Source organism: Squalius cephalus, assembly GCF_949319135.1.
Source record: "Squalius cephalus genome assembly, chromosome: 21".
Taxonomy (NCBI): domain Eukaryota; kingdom Metazoa; phylum Chordata; class Actinopteri; order Cypriniformes; family Leuciscidae; genus Squalius; species Squalius cephalus.
Window position 1 is genome coordinate 1,237,045 of NC_137142.1, and position 19,176 is coordinate 1,256,220.

The 19,176-nt window shown below is 42.7% G+C and overlaps 1 protein-coding gene across 1 annotated transcript; it reads left to right on the forward strand.

Moving 5' to 3' along the window:
- The first annotated feature begins 6,647 nt into the window (after positions 1-6,647).
- lgi1a (leucine-rich, glioma inactivated 1a) lies at positions 6,648-18,906 on the forward strand. Its single transcript, XM_079855942.1, has 8 exons — positions 6,648-7,197; positions 7,315-7,386; positions 15,598-15,669; positions 15,831-15,902; positions 16,287-16,358; positions 16,453-16,622; positions 16,702-16,866; positions 17,768-18,906. The coding sequence occupies exons 1-8, from the start codon at positions 7,022-7,024 to the stop codon at positions 18,583-18,585; spliced, it is 1,617 nt and encodes a 538-aa protein (XP_079712068.1). The 5' UTR covers positions 6,648-7,021; the 3' UTR covers positions 18,586-18,906.
- The last annotated feature ends 270 nt before the right edge of the window (positions 18,907-19,176 follow it).

The following is a 19,176-nucleotide window of genomic DNA, read 5'->3' on the forward strand; positions in this document are numbered from 1 at the left end:
TAATGGTTTCCTTCAAACTCGAACAGGTCGGAAGCTACTTCTTCGAATGGAAGATCAGGTGTTTCTGTTGGTTTTAGTGGTTGCCTAGGCAGCCGGTTCTGAAAGTCTGCACACTTGCCGCAGTTCTTCACCATTTGTTCAATTTCAGAACTCATGCCTGGCCAGTACAGGACCTCACAAGCTCTCTGCTTGCTCTTCACTATTCCTAAGTGAGACTGATGTATAAGCTTCAGCATGTGTTCTCGCATAGAAGGGGGTACCACTATACGCAGGCCTTTATAAACAACACCATCTGAAGCTGCAAGCTGGCTTCGAGAGTCCCAATATGGTTGTACTGCATTAGGCGTGTCACGCCTGTGGTCTGGCCAGCCTTGTTGGATTGTTTGCTGGAGGCAGTTGAGCTCATTTTCCGTGCAGTTCTGGAGCTCTGAATACTTAAGCTCACTGACTGAAACAATATTGAGCATGGAGATACACTCAAAACCCTCCATCTCTGGCTTGTTCTCTGGCAGCTGAGCTCTAGACAGTGTGTCCGGCCGTTCCATGTCCTTTCCTCGTCTGTATTTAACAGTCAGATCATACCACTGCAGACGAAGACGCATTCTCTGTATCCGCATTGGGGTAGAGAGTAGGCTTGGCGCGATAGTCGGTGTTACCGGTGTTACACGGTGTTCAGTCGCAACACCGGTTGCATCACTTGCCCACCGCAGCACCGCAAAAAAAAAAAAAAATTTTTTTTTTTTAAAGCAATTACGCAGTATCCGTATTTTCTGTCACCAGTTGACTAGCGTTGTATGATCACGCTCAACCATTCAAGCGCAACAAAACAAGAGACCGCGCTGTAAGTCCTGCCTATTACACACACACGCACACACGGAAAAGACGCGCGTCAGTATCGAGTTCTCTTTTCGGCCTTGAACAAAACATAACACACACAAATTATGCCAAAATGTCCGTTTTGTCGAGTGTTCTCATAAGAGCAAATGATTTAAATAATATCATAAATGAATGTAGAGATTTGTGAGAAAATGGGACGCGTGTCAGATGGAGTGTCATTAATGTTAATCAAAGAACAAAGGTAAGAGAGTAAATTACTCACTCAGACCCGGCGACAGGAGAATTAGTATAACGTTACCGGTAGCCTAATAATCATGAATACACTCTCTTGTGTGCATGAATGAATCTTTTAACACATCTCCGGCGAACGGCTTCTTCACGCAAAATAAAAACTCTTCATAAAGCGCAGTGAAATTCATGTGGCGTTTCCTGATGGAACGAGGTTGTTCGTTAACTTCATTTTATACGTGCAATTCACACGAGCTCTAAACGAATGTGAGACTGCTGCGATTAGTCAAACTTTATTAATGAAACAAAATCAGAGGGAATAGTTTCTTTAATGTATTTTTTTCTTTTAGTTTTTTTTTTACCGGTTGGCCACACGGCTTTCATAGTTTTCAGTTAGGCTAGTGCGGAGACCAGGGCCGGGTTTCCCGATAACGATGTATCTTGGATCTTAAGAGCGTTCTCTATGTGCAAGGTTACGCTCGTCACACGCCGCAGTTCCACGCGTGTTTCCAAAAAATGCACTTAACATGAATGAGCGAGAACGCATTCGTGATACTTAAGAGTCGCTGTCCATTCGCGAAGTGCTGAAATAATAACATGCGTTTTTCATGAATAATAACGAACCCACCATTCAAACACTGTGGTTGGATCCGAAATCGCGCCCTATACACTCAAATAGGGCGTTATTGTTCTCAACATAATCTCAAGCAGTGAAAAATAGAGGACACGGACAACGCGCTGAAAGACAGGACCGAGCAGGTAATATTTAATATGAAACAAAGTCTCAACTTTCAAATTTGGTCAGTCAAACAAAAATAAAATAGGCCTACCGTTTTTTGGCTCTTTAATGTGTCGTGACAGATTGCCTCAGTTAAAGCCAAGTTCAAATCCACCGAAGTTTGTCGCACAAAAATTGTGGAATTTGATTGGTCAGATCGCATGTCAATCAAACTCAATACGAATGATGAATTGACGCCATGTAAAAAAAAAAAAAAACACATCACTCTAACACCCCCCACCCCCACGATGAAACCGGTAATACCGGTGTTGTCACAAGTCGATTAACCGGTGGGAGAATATTATCACCGTCACATCTCTAGTAGAGAGCAGTGGCTTTTTGAAAATGTCTTCCAGAGGCTTATGGTCGTTATACACTGTGACGTGGTTTCCAAATATGTAATTATGGAACTTGACACAAGCATGAACTATTAAGAGCATCTCTTTCTCAATTTGCGTGTAGCGCGTTTCGGTATCTGTCAGTGACCTGGATGAGAATGCAACTGGATGACTGTCTTGCAGTAGAACCGCACCGAGGCTGTTGCTGCTGGCATCGCAGAAGATCTCAACAGGTTTGGACGGATCAAAAAAACTTTAGCACAGGCGACTTTGTGCATAAGTCCTTGAGTTTGACAAAGGCTTGCTGTTGTGCTGGTTGCCATACAAATTCAACGTCAGCTTTCAGGAGCTGCCTCAGAGGAGCGTCAACTTCGCTGAGGTTTGGCAAGAATTTTGACAGGTAGGTGACGAAACCCAGGAAACAACGGACACCATCCTTGTCTGCTGGTTCTGGCATGGACTTAACAGCTTCTATCTTCGCTGGGTCTGCCCTCAAACCGTCTGATGTTATCAGATGTCCCACGTAGGGCACGGAAGATTTCTTGATGTGGCATTTATTAAAGTTGAGACTGAGCTTGTTGCTCTCTGAATTACTTTTTGAAGGATCTCATCATGCTCCTTAGCTGAAGGTGCTGCAATAAGGATGTCATCCATGACACTGATTGCCCCGCTGATGCCCTCAAGCATTTCATACATAATGCGCTGGAAAATTTCTGGTGAGCATTTTAGGCCAAAAGGAAGTCTAAGCCACCTAAATCTACCAATTGGCGTGTTAAAGGTGGTCAGCAGTGATGATGCTTCATCTAGTTCTATTTGTAAGAAGCCAGATTTAGCATCCAAGACTGAGAAAACTTTAGCACCAGGCATTGCAGATACAATCTCTTCGATGGTGCGCATTGGGTAATGCTCTCGTTTTATGACCTTGTTTAAGTCACTCGGGTCAATGCAGATCCTTATCTTGCCATTGCGTACTGCTGCTACCATCGAGCTCACCCACTCGGTCGGTTGGTTAACTTTTGCGATGTGTCCATCTTTAACCATCTCTTGTAGCTTCTCTATTATTTTTTTTCTCAGTGCCGCTGGTTGTCGTCGGACAGGATGGACCACACCTTTTGCATCAGGATCAATTTTAATTGTGTATTTGCCCGGCAAGGTTCCAGTAGTGTGAGTCAGCTCTGGATAATCATCTAGTCCAGCCGGCACATTTTTTGTTGTCCTCTGACCAGAATTCAGCTTTTTATTTTCTTTGTTAGAAGGCTGCAGTGCATTGAGACGTGTTACTAAACCTAATGCTTCTGCTGTTGGCCCACTGAGCACATTTTCTTGAAAAATGTCCACAATCTCAAATTCTGCTGATATCTCAGTATTCTTGTAATTAACCAGAAGATCAACTGCAGCTATTGGCTTTAGCTTGTGATTAGAGTAGGACTTTAGCACTCGATTAGAGCTTTTGAGCTCACCATCGTGTGGAAGTGACTGATAACTGTCTTAAAGGGATACTCCACTTTTTTTGGAAATAGGCTCATTTTACAACTCCCCCAGAGTTAAACAGTTGAGTTTTACCGTTTTCGAATCCATTCAGCCGATCTCCGGGTCTGGGGTCCCACTTTTAGCATAGCTAAGCATAATGAATTGAACCGGACAAGACCATTAGCATCTCTCTCAAAAAAATTAACAAAGAGTTTCGATATTTTTCCTATTTAAAACTTGACTCTTCTGTAGTTACATCGTTGTACTAAGACCGACGGAAAATGAAAAGTTGCGATTTTCTAGGCTGATATGTCTAGGAACTATACTCTCATTCCTGCGTAATAATCAAGAAACTTTGCTTCCATATCATGGGTGAAGCAGGCGTAGTGAGAGCCCCCACCACACCAAGAGATTTTTTTCTCGCCCAAGCGAGTGGAAGAAAAATCCTTCTTTTTTTACATTTCCGATAATGGAGCGTATATTTGCACTAAGTGCCTGTCTTTTTGGCAAAAAGACGCCCACCACTAAATATCTACAGTGGCATAGGTCGTAAGGCGTGAGGTGCTTGAAAGTAGCTTTTGATGCGTTTGACCCGAGTTTGAATCCGCCTTTTGCCGAACTCGCTCTTCTCCCTTTTCCCAACACATGAGATGTAAAATGTATAGCCTAACATAAAGGTCTCTAGCGTTATATTTTGTCAACGAACTAAAATAGCACAAACAGCACAAGACTTTAAGTAGGCCTAGCCTATATAGGCATTCTGTTTGTGCTGCGTGATTTAGAGAAAAGTGCGCACTCACGCGATCAGCATGGTGATCTGGTGTTTTTCTCCAAAATAAAAGCTAAAGGGTTTATTTCTTGCAAGTGAAGAAATTAGAACAAAAATAAAATATACTTTTGAAATATTCATTTTAATTTATAGTACATATTATTGGCTATATGGATTTTTACGTCATAGGAATACATAGGAATATAAATCATAAACACCAGTGATAGTGTAATGTAGACTGAGACTCTATATCATAACTAAGATGTTTGAGCCCTCTTTAGTGTCCAGGTACAAGTCAATGGTTTTTCTTTGTTCAATGTGCACAGTTCATGGGTTGAAGCTCTTAATTTTTAGCTCTCAAAGTGCATCAGATTGATGCATTAATTTAACCTTAAAATGTACAAAATTTTCTTGCGGGGGAGCATGCCCCCGAAACCCCCTAGAGGGACAGAGGTCCACCCAACATAGTTTCACAAAATCCTATGGGAGAGAACGATCATTTATTAACTTTACTCCAGCATAGTGCAAGAAAGTCCTTTTAAGTGAGTAAAACTGTTAATGCCAAATTACAATTGGGGGGGGGGGGGGATCAATAGGAATCTTGCCTAGGGTGCCAAAAAGGCTAGAAACGGCCCTGATCGCGTTGATTAACATATCATCTGGATCAGCATACTCACAATCCATGAGCATGAGTCTCAAATCCTTCACAAAGTGGTCAAAACTTTCAGTGACTCCTTGCTTTCTTTGTTTATAGCGATGTCTAGCTATTCTCTTGTTTTTTCTCGGCCTTACATAGTTGGCGAATTTATCCAGAACTTTGGACGGGTCATCTCTCTCACCTTCGCCCTAGTGCAGAGTCTTATATCTCTCTACCTTGCTCGCCAATCCACGTGCCTAGCCAGCCTGCACGCTGCTTCGCTGTTTGCTCCGATAGCGGGCTGTCAAAAATGAATGTGACGTGACTCCGAAATCTTTCAAACTCTTGGTACAGATCAGGAGCATCCCAGTCGATCCTTGGGTGATCAAACTGTGATAATGCCATTCTTTTCTTATCTGTTCCTGACAGACTTCTGACACCATGTAAAATAATACGACTGACACAGAACTTCAGTACCGAGCCATGCTCACTGTTGTTTATTCCTCAGCACTGGAACACATATCAGAGGGAGGAGTCATAACAATAAATACGGAGGCTGAAGCACCACTTAAAGAAACATTGCCATATTGACAATACATTACAGTGGGCGGGGCTTGTGCAATTCTACGTCACATTGCATAGATTTTGAGAACAGCTCGTTTTGAGACAGTGCTTATGATTTTTGGGGATTTAAAAAAAAAAACACTGGTTGGATTTTTATCATTATAGGGTGGTTGTGTACACACACTGCCAACACACATTTATGTTCAAACACCATGTAAAAGTGAATTTTGCATAATAAGTGCCCTTTAAAGAAATATTATTGTAACATATCTAAGCATATTTAGCATTATGTTTAACATTTAGCATTAGCATTATGTTTTTCTATAGTCTTATGATTTTTGCTTTGGTCATGTAGTGACGCTCATTGCTGTCTGTGGCGTTCACCATGTTACTGGCTCTTAATGTCGGCATGAAACAGAAGTTTCATAGTCTTTTCTACTCTATTGTGCCTTATATCCGAGTGAAACGCTCCTGGAACAAGAACAAATGTGGGCGGGGCTTGACTGTGTCTGTGGGGAATTGATTGGATGGTTGTGGTTTGCTATTGGCTGATCTCATGTGAGTGACAGGTTGCCCCGCCCACATCATCAGAGAAGAGAAGAGATGATGCAAGAGGAAGTTATTCTGATTGAAGATTATTAAAACAATAATGATGTGCATGGAACATATAAAAGTATTCCATAAAAATAGGATTTTTGAAAATTTTTATTTCATGGTGACTTTAACTGGTAAATGTGTTGTTCTCCAGAGGGCGCAGCTGAGGCTCGTGAAGCGGAATCCTCCATTGAGCCACATTCAAATGTCTGACTTCTGCAAGTACAAACGTTTGTAGACTAAAACATAAAATAGTACTTTTAAATCTAGCGATTTACAAGTGTTTCACCTGATATACAAATCGAAATCCGCGTCGCAAAGCTCTAGGACATTATTAAATAAAAATATGAAGAAGAAAAAAACGCATTAGCCAATAAACAAACTACTGTTACTGGCCCTTTAAGACCAGCGCGGAGAAAAGGAGCAAGAACCACGTGACAACTCAGTACAGCCTGGATCAATTATTTGAAGTCGCGGACAATTTTTTAAAAGACAACACAATTGAAGATACACATCGAGGCACGTAAAATTCGAGAATAATGTAGACTCGTAGTATATCTGGCCAATTTTAGACCACCGTGGATCCACTAAGCCCCGCCCATTATCTGCTACAGTGATTTCTATGGATTCGATCTGCATGTGCATATTACACTGATCTGGCAAAAAAATAAATAAAATAAATAATTCGTTATCGTTTGTTATTCCTTTCATCGGTTTATTTCCGTTATGAGATCGTGGCTCGCAGCAGCGCAATCGTCGGGACTGTATCGGTGACCATTAAACATTCAGGGCCATATTTGGTTGTAATGATGTCTTTCAGGCGGACTGTGTTCTTCTGCTTGTTGTGTTTGTTGATGCTCGTGCACGGCAGCAGGAGGAGGCACGCGCGCTGTTTCCCATCATGTACATGCAGTAAAGATAACGCCGTATGTGCCAATACTGGATCAATACCGAGGAGCTTCCCGCCAGATGTCATCTCACTGTAAGCAATCACAACTGTAATAACAATGTGTCAATATTATTAGTATTAGTATTTTTATTAATATTATGTCGCTACCTGTGATCAGATATTGATGTTTTTTTTTTGTTTTTTTTTCAGATCGTTCGTCAAGTCCGGCTTTAATGAAATCCCTAAAGAGAGTTTCATTCACACACCAGCCCTCCATCTGCTGTAAGACTTCAACATCACTTCATAACACACACACAGAGAGAGAGAGAGAGAGAGAGAGAGAGAGAGAGAGAGAGAGAGAGAGAGAGAGAGAGAGTGAGAGTGTCTGTGTGTGTTCTGTCTGATCAGTGCAGTTTGTATGTAGCCTACTTTATAATAGTGTTCATAATACTTTATGAACAGGGTTTAAAACTGGGAAAGGGGTGAAGTCTAAAGAGAAACAGTGTAAAAATAAATAAAATAATAAAAATGAGATTAAACTAAATAAATAAATTGAATAAAATAAATTAAACATTGACTAAAATAAATATGTTGATTTTAAGAAAAGATAAATAACTAAAACATCTAAATAAATAATACATATCTACTTTACAGCACATTAGAAAAATAACGTAATAGAAAAAAACGTTATATAGCTACACAATAATATACATTTTTAAAGTATAAATTTGTATAAACACTTTGTAACCTTAAAGGTGAGGTGGGCTATGTAAGATTTTTAATGTTAAAAACGAGCGGCAACCTTACAGACTCTCTCGTGAAGCCAACACGGAAGTGACTTAAACTGCAATTAATCGACTGGCCACTAGAGACAGGCTCCTAAAGGGAGTCAATTCCATATATCCCCCATGTTAAAATGCCCAACTTTACAGCAGAAAAAAAACATGTTTACAGCCAGGTACAAAAATTGGATTTGGTCTATATAGTTGATTTTGCCCTTCATGACAACTGTGAGGGGGGTGAATTTTTTTTTATAATTCATACCTTTAAATTACATTAAGCCTTAAAGTTCTGCATAATTAAGGGCGTGGCCACTTGAGTGACAGGTGGATTGCCCCTGCTGTCACGACTAGCCGATTGTCTGCTGTCTGTTAGCGTCACGTCACCTCAGCTAATTCCAGCCGCTGAACTGCTGTGGGTTATGCTTTTTTCGGGATTATTTCATTAATACACACATTATACCTTCGCCCACGCCTTTGGATTTCGTCGTTGTTGAGTATCGAGAGAACAACCAGCGCTGTTTTTCAGTTGTTTTCCTCTGTGAACTTGCACTCATGGATGTCTGACAATTGCTTTGCTTTTTTGGCGTTTCGCATTTTTGTACAGAACAGATAAGAATATGCATATTTAAATTTTCAGTGTTAAATAAATAGTACCGTCAGATGAAATCCTGTCATTGCTTTCTCAGTCCATGCAATAAATGCACATCCTTGAATGAGTGCGGATTTCTAGCGCATTTACTTGAACTTCTGAGGTAATATCTATGGTTTGACCCATTTGAGAGGCGGACAAAATCAGAATTTAAAATGGACTGAATAAAGCTCTCTACGAACTTGAAGTGCGATGCCGCGCTGACTGACATGTATGCTGATGAATCACTGTCAGACACACACACACTCAGAGCAATATTACTCACTTTTAGCTATGTATTTTAACTATTAAAGTATTGTGAAGGGAAACAAAAACGTCTCAGGTTACGACTGTAACCCTAGTTCCCTGAGTTAGGAACGAGATGCTGCGTCAATGACGCTTTGGGAAAGCCCCTGTGTGACTGCGTCTGAAGCACTTTTGTCAACTAGTCCAATGGCAAGAGTGAGCATTAGGGATGGGCGATATCTTATCGTTTGCGATATACCGCTGAAAATTCTCCCCACGATAAAAATTTGTCTCCTCGCGATAATAACGATAAGTCTTCTAGTTGATGACGTAGTTTTGTGCGTGCCCGATTCACTGTTCACGTGCGGAGTGAAGGTGGACGTGAGGCTGAGGAGAAGCTTGTTGTTAAGCGAGGAGCTACCTCCACAATTTGGAACTGGTTTGGTTACAGAAAATCAGATGAGCAGCAAAGTACCGTAATATGCAAAGTTTGCAGAAACTGCAGAAGAGCGCGAGCGGGAAGCGGCATATGAGGCGCCGGACTGGACAAAAGCGAAACGAACTGCGCGAGCGAGCGACAGTGCGCGAGAGAGACCGAGTGTGTCTGCGCGCGCGAGCGAAAGTGCGCGAGAGTGACCGAGTGTGTCTGCTCACCTCACGCGAGCAGGGCTTATATGCTCCGAGAACGGACACTGCACTAGTGATATAAATGTATAAAACACACACACACAGGTCTGTTAACTTAAGCAATACTTTTAAAAAGGTAGTCTAATATTTTTCTGACTAACAAACTACTGACACAGTAAATTTATTTAAATAAATAAAAACGAAATTTAAATAAATAAAAACGAAATTTAAATAAATAAAAAACGAAATTTAAATAAATAAAAACGAAATTTAAATAAATAAAAACAAAATTTAAATAAATAAAAACGAAATTTAAATAAAGAAAAAAACGAAATTTAAATAAATAAAAGCGAAATTTAAATAAAGAAAAAAACGAAATTTAAATAAAGAAGAAAACGAAATTTAAATAAAGAAAAACGAAATTTAAATAAAGAAAAACTAAATATAAATAAAGAAAAAAACGAAATTTAAAAAAAGGAAAAAAAAAAGAAATTTAAATAAAGGAAAACGAAATTTAAATAAAGAAAAATGGAATTAAACAAAACAAAACTTAAACATAACATAATCTGATATTTTACAGAAGAAAATAATTTATTGTCATGTGTATCGTTATCGCAATAAATACCTGAAATTATCGTGATAAATTTTTTAGGCCATATCGCCCATCCCTAGTGAGCATCACAGGTGGTGACGTCACGACCAGGAAAGGATAAAAGCACATGCGGTCTGACCGACTTCAGCTTCTATTTAGCCGAAGCAAGTCGATCACAGAAATGCAGGGACTATGGCAAAGTGACACAGCGTCTCGTTCCCTTCTCAGGGAACTAGGGTTACAGTCGTAACCTGAGACGTTCCCTTTTCGAGGAAATTCGCACTGCGTCGATGGTGCTTTTGGAACAAGAATGCCTGAACGCCATACGAATCAGAGCCTGTATGTGTGAATACTGAGAGCACAACTAAGACAAGAGCACCTGTGAACCTGGGGCAGCGCCCAGGTCGAAGTTGTAAAACCCTACGAATGTGAGCGGAGAGGACCAGCCTGCCGCATACCACATCCTGCAGGGATACCTCCTTATATAATAAGGCTTCCAAGCCGCCATACTCCTGTACTGGTCTACGAGCATCACGGAGGAAACGTGCACCTCCAGCACTGTACCAATCATGCAGTTTGTACTATGAAGTGAAAACCATCACTTCAATACATAGAGTTTCCTCATGGAGGGAGCTCAGGAGAGAAGTATGGTCTCCACAACCTCAGCTGAGAGACCAAAGTCTATGAGTTGGGCCCCCTTCAGAAGCCAGACCCACAGGTTTCATATCTCTGGGCTGGGGTGAAGGGTCACCCCTCCCACTTGAGACTGAAGGTCCCTACTGACTGGAATTTCTGAAGGAGAGCCGTCGAAAAGGGACACCAAGTCCGAGAACCAGTCAGCTCAGCCAGTATGGTGCTACTAGTAGTAGACTTATTCCATCCCGGCAGACCTTCTCCTGGAAGCAGAGTAATCAGGGGAAAACGTACGGACGTAGCCTCGGCCATGTCTATACCACAATGTCCAGCCCCAAGGGAGCTGGGTGTGTGAAGGAGAACCAAAGTGGACAGTGTGTCGTATCCTGAGATGCGAACAGATCCACCTGTGCCTGGCCATAAACCTCCCAAATGTGCTCCACCACCTCGGTGTGGAGCCTCTATTCCCCGGGCCTCAGCCCCTGCCTCAACAGGATGTCTGCTCCTACATTCTGATGCCCCAGAATTTAAACTGCTCTCAGGGAGAGCAGCTTCCCTCGGGACCACAAGAGAATCTGGTGTGCCAGTTTGCATAGTGGACGTGAACGCAGATACCCTTGATGATTTAAATAGGAGACCACCGATGTGTTGTCTGACTGGACAAGCACATGATGGCCCCTCAGGTCTGGGAGGAAGTGTCTCAACGCATTGAAGACTGCCATCATCTCCAGGCAATTTATGTGCCACGAAAGATGATGACTCCTCCAGAGACCCTGAGCTGAGCGGCCTTCCATTACCGCTCCCCAGCCAGTAAGGGAAGCATCTGTCGAGAGCGCAACTCGATGGCAGACCCTGGGATAGGAACCAAGGTTTCCTCCATATAACCAAGGCACAGACACACTGCTGCGTGATCTTGATCATACAAAGTGGGTTTCCCCTCGGGTAGAAACCTTTGGTCCTGAGCCACCACAACAAAGGTCTCACGTACAGCATACATATTGGTCATATTGGACGCCACTGCCATGAGGCCTAACAGTCTCTGACGTGGCTGGCCTAGCTTTAACTCTTCCGTGGCTGTGAGGATAGCAGCTACAAGAGCGGGCGATAGAACGACTCGCATCGTGACTGAATCCCAAACTACACCAAGGAAAGTGGTTCTCTGTAGTGGAGAAAGCACACTCTTCTTGGCATTGAGTCTCAACCCCAATTTCTGCATGTGTGCGAGGACGACATCTTGATGCAGAACCGCTAACTGCTCTGACTCAGCTAGAATCAAGCAGTCGTCTATGTAGTTCAAAATGCGTATGCCTTGCAGCCTGAGCGGGGTCAGAGCTGACAGCATTTTGAACTTGAGTATTTTGACTGCACGATTCAACTGTTGAAGATCTATTATAGGACGTAACCCCCCATTCTTTTTCGGAACAATGAAGTAACGACTGTTAAAACCCGATTCTCTGTCGGGTGAATACACCTGCTCTATAGCTTCCTTCCCTAACAGAGTTCTTGCTCCATTACCATAGCCTGCTCGGGATGCACTAACGTGAGCAACACCCCGATGTAGCATGGTGGAGGAGAACCGAACTGGATTCTGTAGCCTTACTCTATGATCTGCAGGACACACTGAGATATATTTGGCAGATTCTTCCATTCTGTCAGATAGTCTACTAAGGGTACCAACCTTTCGAGACTGGCTTCTGATGTAATTGGAACAGCCACTTCGGTGACCTTAAGCATACTGGCAGGAAACAACCGAACTGAATGTTTTTGAAGGAGTTTGTTAATGGCTGGGGCTGCCATTTATGCCTTACCCACCAGCGCCATAGTAGTTCTAACGAATCTTCAATTCCCTTAACTCGATACTCAGCACATCCATCTCCTCGGAGGTGGACAGCTGCTGCACCGTATTATTATATAGGCTGAGAGTTTGGGGAATGGCTACTGTAGCAGACTGAGAGTTTGGGGAGTGGCTACTGTAGAAGGCGGAGAGTTTGGGGAGTGGGTGCTGTTGCAGGCGGAGAGTTTGGGGTGTGGGTACTGTAGCAGACTGAGAGTTTGGGGTGTGGCTACTGTAGCAGGCTGAGAGTTTGGGGTGTGGCTACTGTAGCAGGCTGAGAGTTTGGGGAGTGGCTACTGTAGCAGGCTGAGAGTTTGGGGCGTGGCGTAGCAGGCTGAGAGTTTGGGGAGTGGCTACTGTAGCAGGAGGAGAGTTTGTGGAGTGGCTACTGTAGCAGGATGAGAGTTTGGGGAGTGGCTACTGTAGCAGGATGAGAGTTTGGGGAGTGGCTATTGTAGCAGGCTGAGAGTTTGGGGTGTGGCTACTGTAGCAGGATGAGAGTTTGTGGTGTGGCTACTGTAGCAGGATGAGAGTTTGGGGAGTGGTTACTGTAGCAGGCTGAGAGTTTGGGGAGTGGTTACTGTAGCAGGCTGAGAGTTTGGGGAGTGGCTATTGTAGCAGGCTGAGAGTTTGGGGAGTGGCTACTGTAGCAGGCTGAGAGTTTGGGGAGTGGCTACTGTAGCAGGCTGAGAGTTTGGGGAGTGGCTATTGTAGCAGGATGAGAGTTTGTGGTGTGGCTACTGTATCAGGCTGAGAGTTTGGGGAGTGGCTACTGTAGCAGACTGAGAGTTTGGGGAGTGGTTACTGTAGCAGGCTGAGAGTTTGGGGAGTGGCTACTGTAGCAGGATGAGAGTTTGGGGAGTGGCTACTGTAGCAGGCTGAGAGTTTGGGGAGTGGCTACTGTAGCAGGCTGAGAGTTTGGGGAGTGGCTACTGTAGCAGGATGAGAGTTTGGGGAGTGGCTACTGTAGCAGGCTGAGAGTTTATGGAGTGGCTACTGTAGCAGGAGGAGAGTTTGGGGAGTGGCTACTGTAGCAGGATGAGAGTTTGTGGAGTGGCTACTGTAGCAGGATGAGAGTTTGGGGAGTGGCTACTGTAGCAGGATGAGAGTTTGTGGAGTGGCTACTGTAGCAGGCTGAGAGTTTGTGGAGTGGCTACTGTAGCAGGCTGAGAGTTTGTGGAGTGGCTACTGTAGCAGGATGAGAGTTTGGGGAGTGGCTACTGTAGCAGGATGAGAGTTTGGGGTGTGGCTACTGTAGCAGGCTGAGAGTTTGGGGAGTGGCTACTGTAGCAGGATGAGAGTTTGGGGAGTGGCTACTGTAGCAGGATGAGAGTTTGGGGAGTGGCTACTGTAGCAGGATGAGAGTTTGGGTAGTGGCTACTGTAGCAGGCTGAGAGTTTGTGGAGTGGCTACTGTAGCAGGCTGAGAGTTTGGGGAGTGGCTACTGTAGCAGGATGAGAGTTTGTGGAGTGGCTACTGTAGCAGGATGAGAGTTTGTGGAGTGGCTACTGTAGCAGGCTGAGAGTTTGGGGAGTGGCTACTGTAGCAGGCTGAGAGTTTGGGGAGTGGCTACTGTAGCAGGATGAGAGTTTGTGGAGTGGCTACTGTAGCAGGCTGAGAGTTTGGGGAGTGGCTACTGTAGCAGGATGAGAGTTTGGGGTGTGGCTACAGTAGCAGGATGAGAGTTTGTGGAGTGGCTACTGTAGCAGGATGAGAGTTTGTGGAGTGGCTACTGTTGCAGGATGAGAGTTTGGGGAGTGGCTACTGTAGCAGGATGAGAGTTTGGGGAGTGGCTACTGTAGCAGGCTGAGAGTTTGGGGAGTGGCTACTGTAGCAGGATGAGAGTTTGGGGAGTGGCTACTGTATCAGGCTGAGAGTTTGGGGAGTGGCTACTGTATCAGGCTGAGAGTTTGGGGAGTGGCTACTGTAGCAGGATGAGAGTTTGGGGTGTGGCTACAGTAGCAGGATGAGAGTTTGTGGAGTGGCTACTGTTGCAGGATGAGAGTTTGGGGAGTGGCTACTGTAGCAGGATGAGAGTTTGGGGAGTGGCTACTGTAGCAGGCTGAGAGTTTGGGGAGTGGCTACTGTAGCAGGATGAGAGTTTGGGGAGTGGCTACTGTATCAGGCTGAGAGTTTGGGGAGTGGCTACTGTATCAGGCTGAGAGTTTGGGGAGTGGCTACTGTAGCAGGATGAGAGTTTGGGGTGTGGCTACAGTAGCAGGATGAGAGTTTGTGGAGTGGCTACTGTAGCAGGCTGAGAGTTTGGGGAGTGGCTACTGTAGCAGGATGAGAGTTTGGGGAGTGGCTACTGTATCAGGCTGAGAGTTTGTGGAGTGGCTACTGTAGCAGGCTGAGAGTTTGGGGAGTGGCTACTGTAGCAGGATGAGAGTTTGGGGAGTGGCTACTGTATCAGGCTGAGAGTTTGGGGAGTGGCTACTGTAGCAGGATGAGAGTTTGGGGTGTGGCTACAGTAGCAGGATGAGAGTTTGTGGAGTGGCTACTGTAGCAGGCTGAGAGTTTGGGGAGTGGCTACTGTAGCAGGATGAGAGTTTGGGGTGTGGCTACAGTAGCAGGATGAGAGTTTGTGGAGTGGCTACTGTATCAGGCTGAGAGTTTGTGGAGTGGCTACTGTATCAGGCTGAGAGTTTGTGGAGTGGCTACTGTAGCAGGCTGAGAGTTTGGGGAGTGGCTACTGTAGCAGGATGAGAGTTTGGGGTGTGGCTACTATAGCAAGCAGGGAATTTGGGGTGTGATTTTGATATTTTGGGAAAGAAATTCAGCTTTGTTTACAAAACAAAATTTGCATGACAAAATCCGTTGCATTTAGACCATCAGAGATTTAACAGGTCATAAACACGTTAAAGTGGGGACATTGTGATGCTACGTGCTACAATGGACGCTTCAATACCACACAGCATCATCAGATACCCGTTCAGAAAGACAAATGTACCATTTTTGGGAAATTACATACTTTTCATATGATAGTACTTTAACATAAGCCTTTGTAAGCACTGCTGTCCAAATGTGGCATGACTTTTTGTGATTCCATACTTTCAGATGAACCTAATGCAGATTTTATTAATGTAATCACATACACATAAAGACAAATACCCTTTACTGTCCTGTATTCACCCTAAATTATCTCTCCTAGTCTTTTCACAGCAAACGTCTTTGAATCTATAAATGAAGATGCGTTTCTTGGCCTTCCTCATCTGGAGTATCTGTAAGTGTCTCACAGAACACTTATATGAGCAATCAGCACTGCATGAAGAACTCAATGACAGAAAAACAGCTGATCTGATGATTCATGTGTTTCCTTGTGTATAATGACTGTTTTGAATGCTTAAATCTTGTGCATCACTTTAATGTTTGTTTTTCTTCTAGGTTCATTGAAAATAACCAAATCAAGTCCATATCACCTTTCGCCTTCAGAGGACTCAAGTCCTTAATACACTTGTGAGCATTTCTGCATAGTACGACTGAAATGTTGTCGATCATTTCTCTTATTCATCCACATTAAAACATTGCCATCATAATTAGAATGTAAAAATTATTTTTTTTAAATATATACAAAACATTTACTTCATACTTTTACAATATACAAAGTGTCTGCTGTAGAAGCTTGTTTCCTCACTGGAATAAGAAATTTCTGAAATGTTTGTCTCACAATTGTGAGTTTATGTCTCACTATTAATTATTCATGTTATTTCTCTGATGTTTGAAGAAGCAGTCAGCAAACCAGGTTTTATTCTTTAAAAAACCTTTGCACACAATAAAAATTGGTCCATTTCTTTTTACTGATGTAAACTACCGTTTGGTTTTTGACTAATGTTATTGCAGAAGTCTGGCGTACAATAATTTGGAGACACTACCTAAAGATCTTTTCAAAGGGATGGAAGCTTTGACTAAAGTGTACGTATGCGAGTGTGCAATGTTTGTGATATCATTTGAATAACTGTCAATGATATACAAGCTTCTAGACTGAAACTTTTATTAATTTGCCCAGGGATCTGAGAGGAAATCTTTTCAGCTGCGACTGTAAGTTAAAGTGGTTAGTCGACTGGATGTTTCACACAAATGCAACTGTGGATGAGATCTATTGCAGTGGCCCTGAATCTTACCAGGACAGGAAAATCAATGACCTTGTGGCGCAGTCATTTGATTGCATAACAACAGGTTTTTATCATTTTCATTACAGACCAGTTTGTGTTACTTGACATCAAAAGAGCTTAACATTTGTCTGTTTGTTCTACAGATTTTCCGCTGTTGAAGTCTCTCGAATTTCAGTCCATTTCAGTCGAAGCTTTTGCATTTGGTGGCGACCAGTTTGTGGTATTCGCCCAGCCGTTCATTGGCAGGTGTAGTTTCATGGAATGGGATCATGTGCAAATGGAGTTCCGAAACTTCGATAACATCACAAGTAAGCAAATAGTGGTGGAAACGTCGCAAGGAGTTGATATTTAACTCTACACATAATATTTATGAGAATAATACAGTACAGTGGGTATAAAAAGTCTACACATCCCTTTTAAAACAGATGGTTTTTGTGATGTAAAAAGTGAAGGAAAATTTGTGAAATGTGTGTGTGAACCTGAAGAGGGTCGTGCACAGGAGAAGCCCTCACAATTTGACAGATCTGGAACGTTTTTGCAAAGAAAAGTGTGAAAATATTCCCAAGTCAAGATGTACCAAGCTGATATACTCCTATCCAAATAAACTGTAATAATAAAATCAAAGGGTGGAGGGTGTTGAACACGTAAGTTTTTTATTTTATTTAATTTGTTCTAACTTTTTTTCTAACTTTTTTCTGTAACTTTCTAACATTCCACTGGTTGTAATTTTTACATTAAACAGGCAAAAGTTTAATATTTTTTGGATGAAAATATGACATTGAACTGTTTCTCAAGCCTTTGTTTCGTACAGCTTTAACCCCGTAAACCCTGACAAATGAAACATTTGACACATTGTTTTTCAAAAAAAAAAAAAATATATATACAGTGTATATATATATATATATGAATAATAAGTAAACAAAGCTGCTTCAGTCCAGTATGTGTTCATCTTGAAATAATGCTCGCAGTGTAAAAGTTATTCTTGCATTTATATTATAAAAATCAGTAAAGATTTCACAGCAGAAAGACACGTGAAGGTGGACATTTATACAATTACACTAAAAGTATATATTTTTCTTGATAAAAGAAGTCTAAACTATAAGTCAGATGACAGAACGCATGTGCGACATGTTTATCAGATCATTTAGAGGCTTTTAATGATTAAATATGATACAGTAACGACTCTTCACATCTCTCCTCCTCCCGTAGGTACTTCATCTGTCATCTGCAAACCGCTAGTCATCGACAGTCAACTCTTCATCATAGTAGCTCAACTGTTCGGCGGCTCGCACATCTTCAAGAGAGACGTCTCCGCAAACAAATTCATCAAAATTCAAGACATCGACATTCTGAAAATACGAAAGCCAAATGACGTGGAAATATTCCACGTCGACGGAGAGTCCTTCTTCATCATCGCCGACAGCTCCAAAGCCGGCTCCACGACTATTTATAGATGGAACGGCAATGGCTTCTACTCCCATCAGTCCCTGCACCCCTGGCACCGCGACACAGACGTGGAGTACCTAGACATCTCGGGGAAGCCTCATCTGATCTTGTCCAGCAGTTCTCAGCGGCCGGTTATTTACCAATGGAGCAAGAGCAACAAGCAGTTCGAGCGGCGCACCGATATCCCAGAGATGGAGGACGTGTACGCGGTCAAACACTTCACGGTGAAGAGCGAGCTCTACATATGTCTGACCCGCTTCATCGGCGACTCCAAGGTGATGAGGTGGGATGGCAGCATGTTCAGTGAGATCCAGACCATGGCCTCTCGTGGCTCCATGGTCTTCCAGCCGTTCTCCATAGCCAACTGGCAGTACGCCATCCTGGGCAGCGACTACGCCTTCACTCGCGTCTATCGCTGGGACGCACAGAAGAGACAGTTCATCCACTTTCAGGAGATGAACATTCAGGCACCCAGGGCTTTTTCTCTGGTGTTTATTGACAACAGGGAATTCCTTCTTGGCTCTAGTTTTAAAGGGCAAACACGGATTTATGAACATTTGGTGCTTGACTTGAGCAGCTGATGTGCTTCATCGGGACGGTTGAGGATGATTAGTGTCTCGATGAATCTCACGGACACGTCCAGGTCATATTTAGATTTTTTTTTTTTTTTTTTTTTTTAAATAAATAAAGCTAGTTTTAAAGTCACCATGAAATCAACATCAACCATTCTTGTTTTTATGGAATATTGCAGTGTTTATTATTAAATTATTTTTCTGTGCACATCATTGTTGTTTTAATAATCTTCAGGAATCAGAATAACTTCAAACCTCAACCATCCAATCATCCAATCAATTCCCCACGGACACAATCAAGCCCCGCCCACATTTGTCCTTGTTCTAGAAGTGTTGCCTCGAATATTCGTCACAATAGAGACGAGACTAGCGCAAGTTTAGTTTCACGCTGATGTCTTTGCCTTGTATTCATATTTTTATGATTTAACCTATTAAAACTCCTCAATTCTCAATACCATAATGTAGTCTGTAATACAGTAAAAATGGCTTAACTGTCATGAAAAATGCATAAAAATCTTAATGGTTAAAAAATAGGCTTAATTTTCTTTATGCAAAACACAATTTCTTATATTTTCTTACTTTTGATTTTGGGATGAAATA